The sequence below is a fragment of the Mercenaria mercenaria genome, chromosome 6 (genome assembly GCF_021730395.1).
Source record: "Mercenaria mercenaria strain notata chromosome 6, MADL_Memer_1, whole genome shotgun sequence".
NCBI lineage: Eukaryota > Metazoa > Mollusca > Bivalvia > Venerida > Veneridae > Mercenaria > Mercenaria mercenaria.
This window is the reverse complement of record NC_069366.1, coordinates 34518324-34531370: the sequence shown is the minus strand read 5'-3', so window position 1 is coordinate 34531370 and position 13047 is coordinate 34518324. Positions and strand designations below refer to the sequence as shown.

Genomic DNA, 13047 nt, shown 5'->3' with positions numbered 1-13047 from the left:
CGCAGTCCTGTCAGGATCAATGCTGTTTGCTTTCAAAGGTTATTGCAATTAGAGAAACCGTTAGCGAACAGCATGAATCCTGACCAGACTGCGTGGATGCGGAGGCTGGTCTGGATCCATGCTGGTCGCAAATGCACTATGTTGGTTTTCTCATGGTGCGGCTCATATATTCTAAACCACTGGAAAGATTTTCATAAATCAGATTGTATATTTTGGTAAGAAGCATTTGATGAGATTTAAAATACATATGACTCAAGGGTGTACCCAGGGCGATATATATTATACGCACAGGAAGGGGGTGGGTGTGGGCGGGGATGTTCCTCTCCTGCCGGTGGGGGTACGAGGGACCTCCTCCAGAAAATTTTTGAGATATTGACTTAATTTGGTGCAGTCCTGCTGCTTTTTAGGGTGCTACTTTGACAAAAAAATTATGCGCATGTGCGTATTGTGCAAGGCCCTTGTGACTGTATCCATGTCATAATTATGTTCTTGGGCATACATGAAACTCAGAGAGGTACTAGCAACTCTTGTAAAGTATGTTGTTTCTGCATTTTCAGGTCAAGGAATTTTAAAAATCAGTCTGCAACAGACAAGATTCTATATTGTTTTCAAGTAAGTAAATCTTTTGCATTATTTGACAATAACATGATTGAGAAAATATATGACAGGTCGTCTAAAAACAATCTTTTCATTAAAATCTTTCTTTTTTATGTATTACCAGTGTGCGGTAGAAATCAGTAAAATTTAGAGTGAAAAATTGTGCATTATATTCCATGGCAGTCTTACCTGGCAAATGTAGATACATGTATAGTTAGCAAATTATGCAGACATGCAGAATTTGCTTTGTTATAACTGTACGTAAATGCTGAAAAGTAATCTTTTTGTTAAGATGAAGAAATTTTATGTTTTATTTATCCCCCCGCCAAAGGCGAAGGGGATATTAGAAATGCTCTCCTTCCGTCCGTCCGTCCGTGCATCCGCAACGATCTTTGTCCGGAGCATAACTCCAAAAGTACTGAAGGGATTTTCTTCAAACTTCATACACTGATAGAACACATTGGGAGGAAGTGCAATGTGCAAGAACAATAACTCTACCTTGCCTATTTTTTGAGTTATTCCTCTTTATCATATTTTCTTAAAACATTTTGTCCGGAGCATAACCCCAAAAGTACTGGAGGGATTTTCTTCAAACTTCATACACTGATAGAACACATTGGGAGGAAGTGCATTGTCAAGAACAATAACTCTACCTTGCCTATTTTTTGAGTTATTCCCCTTTAAAATAATTTCTTAAAAACATTTGTCCGGAGCATTTCTTCTTCATGCATAGAGGGATTTTGATATAACTTGGCACAAATGTTCACCACCACGAGACGGAGTGTCATACACAAGATCCAGGTCACTAGGTCTAAGGTCAAGGTCACACTTAGAGGCCAAAGGTCAGATACAAGAATGACTTCGTCCAAAGCATTTCTTCTTCATGCATGGAGGGATTTGAATGTTACTTGGCACACTTATACACCATCATGAGACGAAGTGTCATGTGCATTTCCCTTCTTTAGAATTACTTCCCTTTGTTGTTACTTTAAATAGCTTTTATTGTAACTTTTTCATTACTAGTAGTAGGGGAAAATCAAGATCACTTTTCTGTAGTACAACATGCATGCTAAATCCAATTTTGAGGTGTATTTTGACCAATCTCTACCTGATAAAGACTTTTGTGTGGACTTGCGATGTATTTTTTTTTTTTTTTTTTTTGAAGATCAACTTCCCTTAGTTGTTACTATAAATAACTTATATTGTAACATTTTTATAATTGACCGTTGGGAAAAAACAAGACCACTTTTCTGTGGTACAACATAGATGTTACTCTCCAATTTTAGGTGTATTTTATTATATATAAGGTATCTTTACCTGGTAAGGAGTTTTTTTGTGGACTTAAAAAAAACCAAAAGACTTACAATGATTACTAAACAACCACAAAATTAACATTCCATTTGCAAATACAGCTGCTAGAGTAAAGAAATTTGCTGCGACAGGCATATATTGTGACATTCTGGCACTCTTGTTCCCTGTTAGCTTTCCATTCCTTCTTTTTACAGTAGCCATATAGAAAAACATCATAGCTATACTGTTCATGAAAATTAATAAAATTTAGCAGTAAACCACCTTACTACCAACTTATCCTTTCTTCCACATCTTTAAAACCCCTGATGCGGACCACGACTAAACGGTTGTTCAAAGCTTTCCCCAAAATTAATACTTTCAGACACTAACATGCCAGGAACTTTAGCCTTCAATTATAATATGCCCGGCGGGGGGATTAGCCATGTCTAACATGGCTCTTGTTTATTGATCATCTTGAATCTTCTTTACTATAAAGATATAATTCTATATTTCAGATTTGTTGTGTTGTCGTAGCAACATATTTCTCAGGTTTTATCGTCTCTACGGGAATGACAGAATTTCAGCATGCAGTAAGCTGGTTCATTTCAGGTAAAATGTTCTTTGCTTTTAACTCTTACAAATAATGCCGTATTTACAAGCATAACAAAATACAGTCAAACCTGTGTTAAGCAGTCAGTCAAAGGAGAGACACAATCTGGCTGCTTAAAGCAGGTGGCTGATTAAGATAAGTTGATATTAGAGCAAAAAGTCAGTTTGGGAAAATTGCTGACAGGCTGCAAGAGACTGCTTAAAAAAGGTGACTGCCAAGGCAGGTTCAACTGAATGATGGTGATGAATATGGTATTCAAAATACAATGTAAAACTGCAGATAAAAGTAAGAACGAAAATTATGGTATTAATAAAGCTGGCATTTTTCCACATTTTTAGAACATTATTTACATATCCACAATTTTGCTGGTACATTAACTTTGAAAATAATAATCGTAATTTAATGGAATTTAAGTTATTGATACATGGCAATACAAGGAAATGTCAATGCAAGAACCACAATTTTATCTTCAATCGGAACTGAGTTGTTGCCTTTTTAGTACTGAACACTACAGTTGGGATTTCATTGTCTGTCAGACTGTATTCTTGTTTATACCATGTTAATGGTCATAAACTAATGCATTTGTCATTTTTGTAACAAATATTGATCAACATTTTCATTTACTTGTGTAGGTTGTTGCCTGGTACAGCCATTGTTCAGCTCTACACAGCTCTCTACACGTCTTCACGCAATTTACCTGGCATTTGCTGCACCTTTCATACTTCTCAGTGTTTCGTATCCTTGACAAGTTTGCTTGCATACTGACAAAACACCTGCATGCAAGTCACATATCCCTCTGAATTTGTAATTCAATCATTTAATAACAAAAGTTTGATATACTTACACTTGTTTTTTTTACAATGTAAATTTTTTTTATTAAATCTTGAGTTTTTAAAAAAGCTTCAGGACATATCAAGAAGGATTGGTAAATAGAAAAGATAGGGTTGGGTGTTCAATTTTTTGCTAGACTGATTTGAAAACTTTGTACCCCACTGGGGTCACGACGCTGACTTCTCATGACACCAGTACTGGTTTTTCCAGGAAGCGGACTTGAGAGTGGTTACAATAAGCTTGAAGCTTTCATCACAGTCGAGCTAAAACAAATTAGTATAAACTATATATATATAGTAAGCAAATATATGACAAGAGCCTACTGAAAAACACAATTTTGAAGACGTCAGTATTGCTGAAACTGGTCAGTACTGTGAACAGGTATTAGGCCACTGTTGAATTTCATTAGAATCAAGTGATTTTTAGCATACAGTTTTTGTAGTCGTGTCTAATTTCTAACTGAGTGCAATGTTTATAGCAAAGTTGGATTAATGTTTCTTGAAAATCCTCTTACAGTGAAATTTTCTGTTTTTGTTTTGTAGTATCCAGACATAAACTGCAGGAAAAAGTAAATGAGCCACACCATGAGAAACCAACATAGTGCATTTGCGACCAGCATGGATCCAGACCAGCTTGCGCATTCATGCAGTCTGGTCAGGATCCATGCTGTTTGCTAACGGTTTCTCTAATTGCATTAGGCTTTGAAAGCGAACAGCATGGATCCTGACCAGACTGCCGGATGCGCAGGCTGGTCTGGATCCATGCTTGACACAAATGTACTATATTGGTTTTCTGATGGTGAGGCTCAGTTATTAAAGACTCTGTTCCATATATTGTCTGAAAAACAGTTGCTGATTTATTTACATATCGTAAAAACATACCACTGTTTGATCCACCAAATCCATAACATATCTTTTTTTCTTGATTTTAAGGCTTTATTTTGCAAAATCCAGATATAACGCCTAATTCTAAAGGGCTGCAGAGGTTGTCGAAGGATCATGTTTGGAAGGTGATTTATCTATTTAAATGTGCAGAATTTAGTCAGGAGTAGACTGTCTCACAACTATTTCGTATCTATCTGCTGTACAGTGTAGTTCAAGGCGGAATAATTTACCGCCTCTGACGTCATTATCGTTAACAGTCCAGAAAATTTGGCCTGGTGAGTCTCTATCACCACCTTTGAGGCAGCCATGGACTTGATCACAAACTTACAAGTACTCATGCCCAGTAAAAAATAGTTCAACATCCTTTGAATATTTACCAATGGCGCAGTAATTTACTATGAATAACTATTGGCTGCATGCCTTTTGTTTAATTTTGTCAGACTATCAATGAAGTAATTGTAAGGCAAATTACTAAGGTGAACACATTCTAGTTTACATAGTTTGTCTTTACCTTTTGTTACACTTCACACCAGGTTCCACAGTAATAAAACAAAGTTTGGAAACCAGTCTCAGAATGCGACCTTTCCATTGGTCGTTTTCAAATATGTGCTCACTGTCAACCAGTCAGATACTAGAGATTTTAGACTGGTCTCAAAACTCAGGTTTATAATCTTAGACTATGGTATTTTATATTTTGCTGCTATAAAACCTCTTTTGAAATGGATCTCTACTTACTTACCAACCTGACTTCCTAAAATAGTTCTTAACAAAATGTCAGATATGAGATTTTGTTTTTTCTGGCATTGAGTGTTATACTGTACCGCTGGTTACAGATGGAATGCTCTCAGTTGCCTAGGTCCTCAAATACTCCTAGGATCACTGCTGGTGGCACTTGGGTAAGTTTCATTTAATTTAGACTGTTTTATTAAATTATGACCCCCTTCAAAGAAGAGGGTGTTATATAGTTTTGCTTGTTGTAAGATAGTATGTTCATCAGTAGACATTTTGGTTAATAATCAGTAACTAGAGAACGCAATCTCTAAATGGTCAAACTTCATTGGATGATTGTCTGTGGTCAGTAAATGACCCTTATATTTTGGAGTGTAAGTAGGTCAAAGGTCAAGGTCACAGTGGCAGTGACACTGAAAATGGTTCCCACTGATTAACTAAGGACCCTTTGGCCTACTTCCTTCAGACTTAGTAGGATGACTGCATATTGTCGGTAGGTGACCTCTATTGTTTTAGGGGTCAGTAGGTCAATTGTCACAACTTTGACACTAAAAAGTGGTTAAGTACCTCAGTCACTTAATTCATTGGAGGAAAATGTTCTTGAATTTTGCAAGAATACTATGCAATGTCATTTCATATGTCAGGAAGTTGACACCAAAGACTGTGTTTCACAAAGTACAATTTTAGTACAGGCATTCATATTTACCAAAAAAAAATCAAAATTGAATGAGTAGATTTATAGTGCCGTAGCTCCTGATCTGCTTTTTATATATGTTTTATGTTTGATAGTTTCATAATTGTTTTCAATTGTAGTTGGAAGTATTTGACTTCTGCAAGCAGAATCCATTTTCAGCACTGACATCCCGTCAGTACCTCGTTATTGGTGATATACAGACAGCATTTTATTTTGTATCCTTTGAAATGTTTCTTTTAAACATCAGATTCTAAAGTACTAAATGCATTCTGAAAAGAGATTGTTTTGCTCATTGTTGGATTGTCTGTTGGTCAGTAAGCCGTTTGAGTCGCACCATCAGAAAACCAACATAGTGCATTTGCGACCAGCATGGATCCAGACCAGCCTGCACATCCGCGCAGTCTGGTCAGGATCCATGCTGTTCCCTTTCAAACCTTATTTCAATTACAGAAACCATTAGCGAACAGCATGGGTCCTGACCAGACTTCGTGGATGTGGAGGCTGGTCTAGATCCATGTTGGTCGCAAATGCACTATGCTGGTTTCCCCATGGCGCAGCTCATTTGGTTTCCAATCAATAACTACAGGATGCTTGGTCTCCTAATGGTCAAACTTCATAGGATGATTGCCTGTAGTCAGTATATGACCCCTATTAGGGGTCAGTAAGTCGAAAGGTCAATGTCATAGTGTCATCCATACTGAAAACAGTTTCCGCTCAGTAACTTATGAAAACTTAGTTGTTAACCCTTATCATGCTGGACACCATTGATTCTGCCTTTGTGGCCAGTGTCGATCATGATCAGCTTGCGCATCCATGCAGTCTGATCATGACCTGCACTGTTTGCCATGCAGTCAGTATCTTTTTGGTATGCACCCCTTTTAACAGTTAATGGTACTGTCCGAATTGAAAGATGGACAAGATCATTGTAGAAATTTAGCAGGGTAAGGATTAAACTTCCAGAAAGGATTGTTTGTGGGCAGTAGATGACCCATATTGTTTTTCACTCAAAAAATCAAGGTCAAGGTCATAGTGACCTTGAGACTGAAAATGTTCTTTTTGGTGTTTATTAGGTGAAAGGTCAAGGTCACTACTATATCCAGCCTAAAAACATGGTTTCTTCTTAATAACAACCATCATTCTACGAATATAAACACGCACATTTTTTACCGAGATTCTGGTCTCGAAGGACCAATGCGTCCTATATATGGGGATAGAAAAACACCAAACATTTCCCGCGACTCAAAAATTAAGAAAATCGATCTTTGTTAAACACCGTGTACCTTTGTATTGAAGAGAATTCAAGGGGAGTAAATACCAATGACTAGGGCATAGCTAATATCCGGTATTGGGACCCGGCGTCTTAATTAATTTTGTAAAAAATGTAAAATTTAGAGCTCACGTAAAATCTTAAGATATCATAAATAAATGCTGTTTTTCATTAAAATATATTTTACAACGCATTTCTGTAAATGATCATTAAGTTTTTAGCAAGACTGTGTAAAACTTTCTGGCGTGTTTTCACACATTTTGCATTAAAATACTTTAAACTCCATATCAGGTAGCCCAGAAATCGATTGTCTAGTCTTCAAACATATTTTGATAGTTGTCTGTAATCCTCTTGTTCATCGGGAAATTCATGCCCGAGGCATTACTGATCTAAATACACCTACTGTCACAATCTGCAAACAACATTAACCGTTTTATCATACCCGGAGGCAATTGCAAACATGTGCATGCGAGATTTTAGACTGAGCCAATATGATCATAGTCGCTGATCCGTAATGTTCAAAACAATTTGCAAACCAATCTTAAAATTACGTCATTTTACCTCCATGTGCCAAAGTGTATTTTCTTTTTCACTGGCGTCAATATTCATGGAGCGATCAGAGGATGCGGCAGTTTAGTGTTTACACAGAGTTTATGCTTTTCAATTTAAATACTTGCACAACATGCAAAAACATCGACAATGATTTAAAAAAAAATTTGGGACAAACATAAATTCGGATAAGTGGGTATAAGCATATTTCCAGAATTCTGCAGATATTTTTTTACTGCGTCCTATACACAAGTGCGACCTATAATCGGCCGATTACAGTAAAAATGCTTTGATCTAAAGTCATCAAACTTCAAAGCACAATTGCCTGTGGTAAGTTGATGACCTGTATTATTTTAGGGTCAGGTAGGTCAAAAGGTCAAGATCACAGTGTCCTTGTGACTGGAAATGTTTCCACTGAATAAGTAAAGACCACTCTGGTCTTCAGTCATCTAACTTGATAGGATAATTTTCTGTATTCAGTTGATGATCCCTAGTGTTTTGATGGTCAGTAGGTCAAATGTTAAGGTCACATTGACCTGGAGACTGAAAATAGTTTTTGCCGAGTATCTGAAGAAAGTTTAGTCCTGCTAGTTTTACACTCTTTTTGGGTTAGTGGGTCAAAAGACAAAGTCACAGTGACCTAGAGACTGAAAATGGTTTCCGCTCAGTAGCTAAAGATTTCCACAAACTTCATAGGATGATTGCCTGTCCCTTTTATTTTTAAGGTTTATCAGTCAAAGGTCAAGGTCAAAGTTATCTTTTAACTGAAAATGGGACAGGCCATCATGGGACCATAAAAGTTTTACTAACAGTTTTTGTTATTATACCTATGTAATTAAAGTCTAAAAGCACTTTACAACATTTTGGTGCATCCGTGCACCTGTGAATCAGTGGAGTTTATTTGTGGTACACAGGTATCTATTCATAAGATCCGCTAATGTTTGCGAAAAGTTATGGCCCCTGCCTGACTTACATTTCAACAAAATGTTTCTTTCCATTCAATAACTCTTGAAAGGATGAATGGATTGAATTCATTTTTAGTAGACAGGTACATGAATATCAAGTGCAGGCTATGTTTGATTTCAGTTACAGTTCAGCAATTTTAAGCTCCCATTTCGATTTTAAATTCAGCAAAATGTTGATGACATTGTCCATTCGATAAATCTTGAAAGGATAAATAGATTGAATTCATTTCTGGTACACAGATATGTATGATATAAAATACAGGCCAAGTTCAATTTTGGTTACAATCTACGAATTATTGGTGGAGTAACAGCCACTTTTTGTATAAAAATTGTACAAAATTGTTTTTATTTGTACGGGGGTATTATTTAGTCTGCAGAAACGTGAATCCGAGTTGAAACTCAGTATCTTGAACTTGCTTATCCCAAAATTCCGGCTACCTCAAAGACGTTTTCAAGTCCTGTCTTGAAAACACAAACAATTATATCAAAGTTGAGTCTTTGTTATCTCAGAGTAAAACGCTCTATCCTTTGGAATTTGAGATACAGAGTTTCAAATTTTTTATTAATTTGCTCACCTGAACTAAAGGTCAAGGTTCAGGATGAGTTAATAGTATGCTAGAAGGATTATCTCTTGTCAGTCGTCAGCAGTTTTACTTAAATATTATTAAATGGGGGCACTTGGCCCCTGTTAGGGGCTGCTAAAGCTAAAAATAGAAAAACTTTTAAACAGTCTCCTAAACCATTTGATGGATCCTCATCAAACTTGGTCTGTAGGATCATTATAAGTTTCTCTCCCAATTTTTTGGGCCCCTGAAACTGAAAATGGAAGTGCCATTAAACAACTTTTTCTTATCAAGTGCAAAGTCCTCTGTTAGAATTCTTGTTATGGGGCCACTTGGCACCTTTAAGGGGCCACTAAGGCTAAAAATAAAAATATTAAACAAAAAACTTTTTCACTTGAACCACTTAACAGATATTCGCTACGCTTGATTGGTAGCATCCTTATTAGTTCCTGTCTCAAATTTCAGGATCAGTATATCCAAAGCATCAGGCTTTCAAATATTATGCCAACAGTTGCAATACCATTGAGGCATGAAGTACTTGAGAGAACAGATGTTAAACAGATAATGGAATAAAATGAAAAGATGTTACAAAATTTGATTTTTCTATAGCTTTTATTTATGTCTTGTTTGTAAAATTTCAAGGTGGAACAATCCAATAATTACTGCATATGGGGTTGCTTGTCTCATATTTGTATCTTAGATTAAGTTTTTTGCCCATTTAGCTCAATAGGGAAAGCACAGGTATATGGATCACAGGGCCGTAAGGTTATTCCCGGGTGGGGCATATTTTCTCTGTGACAGTTTTATAAAAGTCGTTATGTCTGAAATCATTCACCTTCCACCTCTGATTCATGTGGGGAAGTTGGCAGTTACTTGCAGAGAACAGGTTGGTACTGGTACAAAATCCAGGGACCAGGCCCCGTGTTCACAAAACATTTTTCGGTCTCAGCTGGGTTTGAGCTTGAAATTTTCATATTGATTTTACAAAAACTTCAAGACTTAATTCCAACTGAACTTGACCATTAATACTGAATAGTCATCTGAAAATAGTTATTAACTTAAAATTTAGTTTTAAACATGCTATTTAGATATAAATGACAAATAAAGTTTCATTATCAAACTCAGCTGAGACTGAAAATGTTTTGTGAACACGGGAGCCTGGTTTGGTTAACTGCCCGCTGTTACATAACTGAAAAAAAAAATGGTGTAAAACACAAAACAAACAAACAAATTTCATTCACTTTGTTTTATTGATTCAGTGATGTATACTTCTGAAATGTGTTTGAAATGCATATATTCAAATGTTGTGTTACAATGCATGCATTCCATGAGCAATATCCGGTAAAAATGCTTATCATTTGATAAGTTGATGTATATAAAACAGTCCTAGTCAACTGATTTTGTCACCTTCAGAATAACTTGATTTTAGTACCAGTAGATTTCATGGCACTTGGAATGCAAAAGCTGTATACTGTTTTCATAGAATGAAACAATTTGGACTGTAAATATTTGTTTATCAATGGGATATATAATGTTCATACATTGTGCATGATACAAAGTATAATATTGTTTTTAACTACTGTACACTGAGACACATTGTTTGTACATACAAATTTTAGAGCTTGTCATTGTTTACAGCAGCATAGTTGCTTCAACTCTAGCCAGAAATAGGTATTGAAGCTCTACAAATTTCCCTTGCACTATCATGTTGGGAAACTCTGGAACCACCAACATAAAGTATTTTAATGCTTTCATATAGTTCATATTCTTGAGCACTTGTAAAAAAGATAGGATAGGCATGGGCACCCATCTCCGACTATACTCTTTTTGACATAGAACAAGAAATTTCATTGTTTGTTTTTCAACCTCATCTCGCCAAATTCCATATCGTGAACCTCTTTCTGGACTATGTACCATATGAAACATACATTGGTACAACTTTGGTATTCTTACAACAATGGCTCCACCCTCTTTCATAAGCTGTGAAAGAAGATCTATTGCTTGTCGTTTCTCCCTGCCACTGACTCCTCCCCTTAGAAGGTTTCTTCCCGGTATCATGTAATTTGGGAGATGGTTGTTCTCCAGGCAGTATTTTATGAAATACAAAGCTTTCTGCAACAAATTCATCAGACAATTTACTGAACATTGTAGTTCAGGCATTCTTTCTGCTACCCAAAAAACAACATTTTTTACGATATATGATGTGATTGCTTTACAGATAGGTTGCAGTATTGTCTTACACACCATCTTTAGTAATATGTACAGCTTTTTTTGTGCGTCATTTAGATGTTGAACCAATTTCTTTTCTGCAGTCGTATAACATATCCGCCACTCCAAACATTTTAAGTCACTTTGTTTGTCCCCTACAGGCACTATGTATCCTTCCATCTTAGAAATTTCATTTAGCACTGTGTGCTGTGGCCAAGCATAAAATCGTGACCTTTTTGCCCATTCACTTAAATGTTCTTTTCCTGTAAAGTAGAATGAAAAGACCAAGTCTGTCCCAGAGAAAAGGTATGATTCATAGGGAAATGCTGAGGAAAAAGCAGGGCCATTAATTTCTGATTTGCCAGCAAAATATTCTAATGCACAAGGAATGTAGGGGTGTCCTTCTGTAGATTTGTACATTGTGTCGAAATGAAACGGGTGTCGTATATCAGAACTACTTTTGTTTATTAGAACTATTTTTGTGTATCCAGGAGCAGTGCCTGAGTAATCAGTCTTTAGTATATTTAAATGAACGTTTATTCTTGGATTGTCGGAACAAACTGTATTTTTGAATACACTTAGTATATCTGTATCGCTTTTCCCAAGTCTAACTCCTTCACCTGCACTTCCCACCAGAGAAAACCTAAATGGAGATAATTCTTCCAACTTTAAATTCATATTTTCAGCCAGTTTGTCATACCAGTATGATCGAAATGAAATAATTTCTGGTCTGAATCCAAAAGTATCAAGTGTAGAGTTTATCCAAAGAGAAAAATTTTCATCTTCCTTGCTAGACATTATCCCTTTCTTGTTGTATGTAATACCCTGAAAAAAAAAAGTCATTGTTCATTTTAACCCTCCCACAAATTTAGGGCAATGAAGTATTGATATAGAAATTTGGAATTTCTACAATTTAAAAAGAAAAAAAATGAAAGAAAAATGACATATATTAAAGGAAAATATATCCCATGGAATATAACTATCTTGATTTTTGTTATTCCTCACTATAATAACTTTACTAGCTCCTTGTTCCAAATCTTCCCCAGTTTTAGTATGACAGATCTGTTTCTTTTGAGATAAGCTTTGCATACAAGTGTGTCAATATAATCATACAGGTTATTTTTTTAGCAGGGCTTTTCATCAGGAAATTGGGAAATTTATGCGCGACAATTGACCATTTTGTGAAAAATAATCAACCGGAAGTTAAAACACCGAAAGACAAATTAAATTTATCTCCTCTGAAACACGGACTAAAATCCAGGCCATGGAACATAACGGATTAGACTTTTAATATGTCACACGTTGTTCTGTGCACTGTTAGACTATAGTGCAACAAAAAATTAATACCAGACAAAGGTTTTCTCTGGAAATACTAAAATGTAAACAAAATCTTAACCATCTGTTGGCATGGTTTTGGGAAATCTTACTTTGCATTTTGGGAAATATCTCTGCCACAGTTGGGGAAAAAAAATTTGAAGTATATTTTTGGATTGGGAAGTGGCCTTATACAGGCCTCTGCTTTATAAGGACTATTTAAAGCCCTGGTTAGTTGATACAAAAGAAAAATCATTGAATAACAGCTCAGTTTCTGTCTTATTTTAATACAAAGATATATAAAATTGCAGAATACCTTTGGCTGAATAGTCCACTTTTACAGCCCCTGGATTGCTAGATTCTATTAGATTTATCACAGATTATACACATGTATTTCATCTTGGAAGAATTTTATATCATTGCTCCCGGTTTCCTTAATATCTCCTGTCTACTGCAATAACTGCTTATTTATATATATATATAGGAAATAAAATTTGATTGTCTTAGGACAACATTGAATAATGCTTGGGTTTTTGTTTATGTATG

At 35.9% G+C, this 13047-nt stretch overlaps 2 protein-coding genes across 2 annotated transcripts in view; one reads left to right on the top strand and one right to left on the bottom strand.

Annotated features, from left to right (window-relative positions):
• LOC123549191 (GPI ethanolamine phosphate transferase 1-like) overlaps positions 1–13047 on the top strand; it is a 60391-nt gene that overhangs the window by 29970 nt on the left and 17374 nt on the right. Inside the window, exons 22-26 of the mRNA XM_053545603.1 lie at positions 558–612; positions 2403–2496; positions 3130–3232; positions 4991–5108; positions 5755–5850. Coding sequence (XP_053401578.1) covers positions 558–612; positions 2403–2496; positions 3130–3232; positions 4991–5108; positions 5755–5850 — 466 coding nt within the window. The remainder of the gene's footprint in view (positions 1–557; positions 613–2402; positions 2497–3129; positions 3233–4990; positions 5109–5754; positions 5851–13047) is intronic.
• LOC123549192 (uncharacterized) lies at positions 10244–12967 on the bottom strand. Its single transcript, XM_045337074.2, has 2 exons — positions 12818–12967; positions 10244–12012 (listed from the first exon to the last, which is right to left on the bottom strand). Exon 2 carries the CDS (start codon positions 11983–11985, stop codon positions 10612–10614), a length of 1374 nt encoding a protein of 457 aa, XP_045193009.2. The 5' UTR covers positions 11986–12012; positions 12818–12967; the 3' UTR covers positions 10244–10611.

What these genes read in the sequence shown, in the direction of transcription:
- LOC123549192 (XM_045337074.2), bottom strand. Translation starts at nt 11,985, where the DNA reads ATGTCTAGCAAGGAAGATGAAAATTTTTCTCTTTGGATAAACTCTACA.